Here is an 8,866-nt window from a genome sequence, read left to right as displayed (position 1 = left end):
TGTGTGTGTGTGTGTGTGTGTGTGAGAGAGATTTCTTCCTAAACAGAGTATCTCTGCTGGCCTGCTGCAGATCACGCACCTGTCCACAATCAACCCATTTAAGTCTGGAGATCTAAGCAGCTGTTGGAGAACCAGTCTTCACCATACAATCAGCCTTTGTGGTAGATTCAACCCCCCTTTTCTTTCTTTTTGTGTGTTTATATCTTTCTTTGAAAAATGTTTTCATTTCACTTCCCATTTCTGCACTACTATTGTTACGATGCCACAAAAATGTCTGTAATACAACAAAAAGCGAGAGAGTTCAAGAGTTTGATTTTATTTATTTATTTTGCAAAGCCCTCTATTATTCACTTCATAAAAATACATTTTATTTCTGAGTTTACTTTGGTAAATTGTTGTAACGAATGCAATCTTTGCTATGAAATGAACTATTTCGATGCTGGTAATGCACTATATATTTGTTCAACACCCATTAACTGGACACATTGAAACAAACATAGTTAGCCATATAGACTACCTTGACAGATCACCTTGGATTTAATGCATATGCTGCCTCCAGGAGGGGAGTTCTTTCATTTTCTCCTTTGACTCAATCCAGTCAATAAACCATTAAAGAGCTGCAACAAGTCACATAAATGTAGTTTTTATTTTTGCCTCATTCTTGAAAGTGTTCCTTAATAATTTAGCTTTGCATTTGTGAATTAAACAACGACTGGTCTAAATTAACTTTACAAAGGCTAATAGTCAAATCTTCATGAACATCAAATTATTTTCCATCAATACCTACGCCACAGCTTAGGTAGAATCCCTTATATTTTCTTCTCTTTGGATTCTCAGAGTCCGTTATGCAGCAGCAGCAGCAGCTGTGTGCTGCTTATAAAGTATTCAGCGTTCATTTGAATTCAGCCCCTGAGATGCAATTTGTCTCACAAAGCTTGTGCAGAGAAGATATATTTATCTGTTTTCACAGAAATCCTTCATTATCTCCCATAACAAAATACATGCATTTTATGTTTTATATTTAGGATTCGGTATGAGGTTTGTCATGTGTAATTAAAGATCAAAAATTAAAAAAAATAAAAAAATGTAACACATCTCCCATTTACAAAAGTTTAACATTAATCATGAATTTTCTTTAAAATTGCTCAGCGTAATTTTAAAAACAAAGATGATTTTTGTCTCTTTAATCTAAACTGTAAACACATTCACCAAGAAAGATCCCTGTGGATTCCTCCACTCTTCCTGTAGAAATTTTGAGGCTCTATCAACTCTCCAGTCTGTGAAAAGTGCTTTAAATTTAACCAAAATTAAAAAAAAAAAAAAAATTGAAAATAATTTTATTAAAATAATATCTCCTTCCATTTTGCATCCAAATTCCTGGCATAGCTTAGCTGGAGGCTTTTCAAAGCTTTTGGAACATACTGTGATCTGGTGTTCTTTTATCACAACGATGTTTCTCAATTTGGATATAGTAGCCAAGAGATTTGTGTTGTGCAGGAGCTAAAAAAAAACCCATCTCGGTCCAAAATATCTCTGGGGCTTCTAACAGGAGAGCTGGAAGACAAAGTTGTAAGACTCTTGGAAGTTTAAAAACAATTTATTACAGTGAGAATCATGTTGATGAATTGTACTGACAAAATGTTTTGCATGTTTATATATTCTTGAGGGTCACAAGCGCCGAGACAAAGAGCTGAATTATCATGGGATAAAAGAAGAGCATGCCAAAAAAAGACATATTTTTTAATTACGCTTAACAATTTTAGAAAAGTACTAACTAGAATTAATGTATCGTTTTTAATCAAAGAATGATACAAGTTGATTGAGATGTTGATACAAGTACAGGTATATGTCCTTTTTATATATAATCATGTTGATTAAATATGGATAGATACATTAAATAACACAAAGTTGGTTATGTTTTAGCCTTTGCTATATGTTTCAGTGTCTAACAAATATTATGGCAAGTGGCTGATCATACAGTCAGGTTCTGGCGGAGGTTTCCTCTTGATGAGATATTTTTTTACTATTGCAACTACAAACTGCTTGTTATGAGACTAGCTTCCCTTGGTGCACATTTTTAGCCATTTCCTGATACTTTATACATTTATTGCTGACCTAAAGGTATTTTCTTTGCTTTTAGATTTTCAGGGCCTTTATTGTCAGGGCCTTTATCCTCATGCACAGCCTCATGCAGAACTTTGAGCAGATATCAAAGTTCAGTCTTGACAAGTGCCTTACCGAGGCCAATGATAAACTCTACAGCAAATGAATGTTATTATTGTATTTTAGTGCCTCTGAAAGCAAATTACACACATGTACAAAGAGGTCACTGATTGAGATTATGTTTAATTAGGCTAGAGAATATTGGAATACAGATGTTTTTTCTGTAATAATGATAATCACAAAAAAGAAAAAAAAACCCTGAAAAACATAAATGATCTCCTCCAGAAAGAAGAATAAATGATGTGGCTCTCAGTAACATAAAAAAGTAGCATTATTCCTTCATGTCATCCAATTTTTTAAACAATATTTTTTTTCTTAGCTTTTCAGCCTCCAAACTAAAAGAACAGCACTGACTCCTGCTGGTTACAGTTTGCAAACATTGTTAAAGAGTCAATTTAGCATACTAACAGCCTCGGTAGCTGTAAATAATTTGTAACAATTTTTACTGTGGAACACCTCCAGACCATGCAGTAGGTCTTTCACAAGAGGACTTCGGAGTTACTTTTTTTTTTTTCCACCTTTACAGAGCCACTTCCGGCTTTCCAACCAATCACTGCGCAAGAAGGGAGTCACGTGTGGCTTTGCTTAGTGCAGCTGCGTTTCAGTCGAAAAGACGACGGTGAGTTTGCACCTAAAGTTCACGTTTCTTCGAAGCATTTGCTTTCTTGTTTCTTCCAGTAAAAGTTATTACATATCTGCTGACTGCTGGTAAATTTCTGCTTCCGTTTTTTTTTTGTTTTTTTTTGTTTTGCGACGCTGTCTAAATGTCTAGACGAAATCTACATGCAACAGGTTTCATGCTGTTCAGATATGCTGTTAATGCTTTCCTCTCTGTTTAAGTATTAAAATGTTACATTTATGCATGTAAAATTGCGATACTAGCTCATTTTCCATATTTAAATGAGAATGTTTATTCGGTTAGCTACTTTCTTTGTAGCCTATAATCTAAATGAATCCAAAGCCAAACGTCTTCAGAAAGAGTAAAAGTCTGCTTTGTAAAGCTTTCTTAATGTTCTCTATCATGTCCATCAATGTGGTGACCACTAAGAGTGTTGGTATCATTTACAAGTGCACATCCAAATGTCATGAAAAACTTCAATATTTTTCTCACACATTTAGCAAGTGAATTCATATATTAATTTCACATAGTTGTTCAATACCTTTATTTCTCTTGGGACTTTAGTGATGATTGTTGCTTAAACACGAGGAAAACCTTACATTTGGTGTCTGAGAACCAACCACTTGACCATAACATTTCTGTTTTTAAAAACCATGTGATGTAATTTTTTTCCCCCAAAAATTAATTTTCAGTTTCTCATTACCTGTAAGCAACAATCTTTGCAACTAGTAGAAATAACTGACTAAAAAATATAGATTTATGTCTAATAAATCTATCTGATTTTTACTTTGGGACATTTTTGTGCAACATTTACAAAGTGACAGGCAAATGGATTCACACAAAGATAGAAACATGCAATGCATAAAAACAGAATAAAGAACATATCGAGTTTACTTTTCAGTGGTATACTAATTTAAAATTCACAATAAAAAGAAAACCTCACTGTCTGCCAAGAGCTTATGAAATTGGTGATCAAACCCTTTTAAATGGGCGCTAACCTGTGAGGAATTTAAATTACTCTTTATTTTGCTTTTTGTTCAAGTGTCTTAAGATTTTCAAACTTAAGTGTTTAAAAAGAAACAGAGTGTCAGTCATTACTTCTTGGTCAGCAGGTATTATCTTCACAGTTAACTGCAGGCTCAGGTATTATAGAAGACCTGACAGTGTAATGAATCCCACAGATGCTTGACTTTTTTGTGAAGAATAACAAATATCAAACTGAGCTCATATCTGATCAATGCTCCTCATTTGTTTGGTTTCTCTTCTTCACAGTGAAAACTATGGGCCGTCTGGATGGTAAAGTGATTGTATTGTCTGCTGCCGCACAGGGGATTGGACGTGCTGCAGCAATAGTAAAGTGCTTTTCTAAAAAAATAATAATGTCTCCTTTTTTTTTTCTTTTTCTGAAAATTTGTTCGAAAAGTGAAGCCTTTCCTTTGAAAAGACTAAAGCTCCTGAAAGCAAAATCACCTCTTTTCAGCCCATTTAATGTCGGTGGGCTGTAAATGACTGCTCTAACAGCATTCCCAGAGATGGGGTAAACATATGTTCAGACCAATCTTCTTGCAAAACCCAGATGTCATTCTCTCCCCAAAGTGGTAATAAAACACTTGAATCCTCAGCTCAGTGGTCCCTGAAGATGTGTCGAAGTCTTCTGGATATAATGGTTGTTTTCTGGATATAATGGAACATTGAAGCCATAAGTTTCAACTCATTTCAATCACCTCTACAGATTCAAATATCTAGTGTGCAGATTGCTAACAGTTTCAATGTGCACTATAAAAGGCATTTAGTAATGCAAATTTAAACGAGTTCAGGTTAGAAATCAGTTACGTCTTCTTTTCATTGCAGATTTAATTGTAGATAATATCTTTTTTCATATAGTTTTACTGATTTGGAAATCGGCATGCTCTAATAATGTCGCATTAGTGATGCAGGTTTTATTTATTTCTTTTTTTCTTTTTTTAATTACAGGCATTTGCAAAAGAGGGAGCTCGAGTCACCGCCACGGACATAAATGGAGAGAAGCTGAAGGAGCTGGACGCCTTTGAAGGCAAGAGGGTTTTCTGTTGGTTGTGATTGCCACCTGCTGGAAAACGGGGGTAAAGCAGACTGGAGGCATTGCAGTAACTCTTTTTTTCAATGTTTTTTTTAAAGTCATTTAAAAGGTTTACTAACTACCCCAAAAACTGGCAGCATAACAAGATATTTTGTTCTTGATCATTTTAGATATGCAAACAACACGACATGAACTGATTAATTGGTTACAGACTTGAACTCAGAATTGCTTATTACATAGGGGTTGTAAGTCACATAAGCTGAAGAGTGAAGGATTCCTCTGAATCCAAATCAGAGACGCTTGCATGTTGTTCTTCCAAAGATAATTTACTAAAAATTTAAACAAACCCATAAGGGTATCCCACAGAATTAAAGTCTGAACAACAAGCAGATAAGATAAAGGGATAAAGGTAAAATCAAATTATTATATAACGCAAAGTACAATTACACAACACACATTTTTTCCAAGTGGTTTTTCTAAAAGGCTGAAGTTGTATAACAACTGCTTTTTGTTGCCCCACCTTTATTTTTTCCTCCTGGCAGAAATATTATGTTTTCTCTTTAGGGGGTAGTTTTATTCCACCCGTATTTTTGATTTTGGTCTTCATGACCGCTTCTTTAACTCACAAACAGCTTTACAGTTCCAGGAAGATATTTTGGTTGGTAGAACTGTTGTTTTGACTTTGAAGTATTTTTCTCTGCTTAGATTGACAATACAGCAAGTTTCTCCTAAAATTTTACTATGTTAATGCATTTGCTAATTTCCTCTTTGACCTCTGAGTTTTTAGCAAATTTGAACTCGTCTCTTCATCATATATGGAGGAAATACAGTTAGTTTCCGTGGTATATAATAAATAGACATTTTCTTTGCACAAATCTAAATCTGGGCACTAATGTATGTATAAATCCATTTTAAAGATTTAACTAATATATTTTTCTGACCAGGAATCCGGACTAAAGTGGTGGATGTGACTAAGAAGGACCAAGTGGAAGCTCTGGCGAAGGAACATGATCACGTTGATGTGCTGTTCAACGTTGCAGGGTACTCTACCTTTCTTGTGATGTTAACCAGTGAATACAACCCGTTAGACATGAAGAACAAATTAGCATTTGAAAGCATGTGTACTCTTCTTTTGAGCTACACTTTTAACAGCATTCTACGATGTTTATTACCAAATATTCAATGTTACTTTTAAGAGGAAGCCCCTTTTTTAATCTAGTTTGTTCATTTGAGTTGGATGTTATGCTCACAGCTTCAGCTACGACACCAAAAGAACATTCTCTATTGCGGCCCGGGTCCATTGTGGCTTCTTGCTTACAGGTTCGTGCACCACGGCACCGTCCTGGACTGTGAAGAAGCAGACTGGGACTTCACCATGAATGTGAACGTGCGAAGCATGTATCTCATGTGCAAGGCTTTCCTGCCTCAGGTAATTCTTTGTCATGTTGCTGTACTCGTAAAGCAGCTCACTTCATTGCTGAGAGAACATAGTGTAGGATGTTGTGGAGAAATAAGCGACATATGCCTCTAAAGTTGTTCTCCACCTTTGTCTGTTGGGATTAGCTGTATTACTCTGAGCCTGTGACATGATGAACTGTGACTGTCCAGTTACTAATCCAGCCGCTAATCCAACCTCTGAACTAGCTACAAATCAGGATAGCATCTTGACAAATTTTTTCATTTTTTATTTTTTTATTTTTGGCTGAGACTGAATCAAATTTGCCAAAATGGAACTTCATCTGTTATAGATTAATAAAAACATTCCTTTATTTTATCACTCTAGATGTTGGAAAAAAAGTCTGGAAACATTATTAACATGGCTTCTGTTGCTTCAAGCATAAAAGGTAAAAAATAAATAAAAATAAAAATCAGTGCCACTGAAGTATGATAATTTTTTTTTATCTTCTTATCTCAGATATTTGCTTGACGTCTTTGTCTAAGCGTAAATGTGCTTCTTGGTTGTAGGTGTCGTGAACCGCTGCGTCTACAGTACCTCCAAAGCTGCTGTCATTGGCCTCACCAAATCCATAGCTGCTGATTTTATTGAGCAAGGCATTCGCTGCAATTGTGTTTGTCCTGGTCAGTGTTGGACAAAAATAATATTTTGTCTATTTTTATTTTCTGTCATTGATAATCTTTAATTGTCCTGCTATTGTAATTGAGAGGAAGTGGAGTTCCTTGAAATTTAGGAGCCTTATCATGTAAAATCTCATCCCATGCTCTTAGGAATATATTGTGTAACCCTGTTGTTTGCCACTTCAAAGGCACAAGTGAGTGCAATCTCAAGCTTATCTAATATTTATGGAACAGATCTGGCCTTGTCTACCTTATCAACATCCTCCAGTTAGTCACAGAGTAGATACTGCAAACTAACAACATTTCAGATGAATGTCTGGCCTGCTGTTTTATATATTTTCTCAGGAACTGTTGATACACCATCCTTGAGGGATAGGATCCAGGCCCAGCCTGACCCAGAACAAGTACTGTATACCCTGGACTTAACAATTTTGTGTTTATTTCACTGGTATTCTGCAAGTTATCTCAAGTTTCCCAAGTCAAAATTCTGATGACTGACTGTTAAGGTCAATAAACACGACAAATCTTATCGCTGCATAGGCTTACAAGGACTTTATGGCTCGACAGAAGACTGGAAGGTTGTGCACCGCTGAAGAGGTGGCGCACCTCTGTGTATACCTGGCCTCAGATGAGGTGAGTCAAGTCAGAACCGGCACACTGGCTAACAGGATGTGGCTGTAGTCTCTGTATTTGTATAGAAATATTCTTATGCCAATGAATTTTGGGTGTTTTGTGAAGTAATGTAGTTCACCTGTGATTTGTATCCGTGTCCTTCACAGTCAGCCTATGTCACTGGGACAGAGCACATCATTGATGGAGGATGGAGACTGTGAAGAACTGGTGACATTCCCAGTATTAGTAAACTGAGGAAAGTTTTGGATCAAAATAAAGCTTAGATAATGGTCTATTTTTGTCCTGAATGTTTTCCATCTTTGCTAAACTAGTCAGACCCCTTGAACTTTTTCCTTTTGGACACTTTAAAATCATAATCTCCCTCTGACTTATTTTATGTGGTAGTTCAACACAAAGTTGAAAGTTTTCAGACTTTTTTTTTTCTTTTTTACAAATAAAAGTCTCAAAATGTGCAACATAAATGTATATTCTGTTGCCCCCAGCCAATACTTGACTTGAAAAATGAAACCACCTTTTGCTAAAAACTTTTTGGAATTTGTATCAGCTTTGCACATCTGGAGTCTGCAATTTCTGACCCTTGCTTTTTACCAAACCAGCTTAAGCTCACTCTAATTTAATGGAGAACACCTCTAAAAGAAAATTGTCCCAGTTGGACTATGCATGAACTTTGACTAGATCATTTTAAAACATGCACATATTTTGATCTAAAGCATACTTTTTAGCTCTAGTTGTACAACTCCATCCATCATATGTCAATTATGGGTGTCAGTTAAATGTGTGTCTCAACTGACAAAGGAACCTTCAGAATTTGCTTTAAATGGGGTTTTATCTCTCGAATGTTTCAGAAAGGCTAGATTTGTGAATGGCACAACTAGTGATGGGTTCTTTTACCTGAGCTGTGGATCCCTGCAGCATTTCCAGAGTTACCATGGGCTTTTTAGCTGCTTTCATAACTAGATTTTCTATTCTAAACAGTTAAATTTAATAATAACTGCAAACATTATTTCCAGTTTTGGGTGATGATGTCAAAAATTAAAATTTCCTAAGTTTGGTATATTGTTTTGTAAACTGAACCTGCTTTTTAGCCTGCTTCTCCCCAACTTTGACTGACCTTTCTGCTGTGTTTCTTGGTCTTTGTGATGATCATGTCAACAGAAAAGATTTATACCTAGATTATTTGTGTACTGGTACCATCGGGTTTTATTTAGGTGTATCAACGTAAAGGAACATACATACATGGCTTACTATTAAGATCT

At 35.7% G+C, this 8,866-nt stretch overlaps 1 protein-coding gene across 2 annotated transcripts; it reads left to right on the top strand.

Annotated features, from left to right (window-relative positions):
* Window positions 1-2,749: 2,749 nt before the first annotated feature.
* bdh2 (3-hydroxybutyrate dehydrogenase, type 2) lies at window positions 2,750-7,886 on the top strand. Of its 2 annotated transcripts, none has more exons than XM_015036491.1 (10): window positions 2,750-2,842; window positions 4,115-4,194; window positions 4,817-4,895; window positions 5,846-5,942; window positions 6,222-6,330; window positions 6,685-6,745; window positions 6,867-6,980; window positions 7,323-7,381; window positions 7,518-7,610; window positions 7,757-7,886. In XM_015036491.1, exons 2-10 carry the CDS (start codon window positions 4,123-4,125, stop codon window positions 7,808-7,810), a joined length of 738 nt encoding a protein of 245 aa, XP_014891977.1. In that variant the 5' UTR covers window positions 2,750-2,842; window positions 4,115-4,122; the 3' UTR covers window positions 7,811-7,886. The 2 variants fall into 2 exon arrangements, with proteins under 2 accessions (XP_014891977.1, XP_014891978.1); XM_015036492.1 differs by lacking the exon at window positions 2,750-2,842 and adding an exon at window positions 2,909-2,931.
* Window positions 7,887-8,866: the final 980 nt, after the last annotated feature.

This window comes from Poecilia latipinna, unplaced genomic scaffold, assembly GCF_001443285.1.
Source record: "Poecilia latipinna isolate Pla-1442-1.1 unplaced genomic scaffold, P_latipinna-1.0 Scaffold370, whole genome shotgun sequence".
Classification (NCBI taxonomy): Eukaryota; Metazoa; Chordata; class Actinopteri; order Cyprinodontiformes; family Poeciliidae; genus Poecilia; species Poecilia latipinna.
Note: the sequence above shows the minus strand (reverse complement) of the source record. Positions and strands in the feature narration are given on the sequence as shown.

Coding starts and splice junctions, on each gene's coding strand:
- bdh2 (XM_015036491.1), top strand. CDS start 4,123: ATGGGCCGTCTGGATGGTAAAGTGATTGTATTGTCTGCTGCCGCACAG. Junction 6,746..6,866: donor TGTTGCTTCAAGCATAAAAG/GTAAAAAATAAA, acceptor TCTTGGTTGTAG/GTGTCGTGAACCGCTGCGTC. Junction 6,981..7,322: donor CTGCAATTGTGTTTGTCCTG/GTCAGTGTTGGA, acceptor ATATTTTCTCAG/GAACTGTTGATACACCATCC.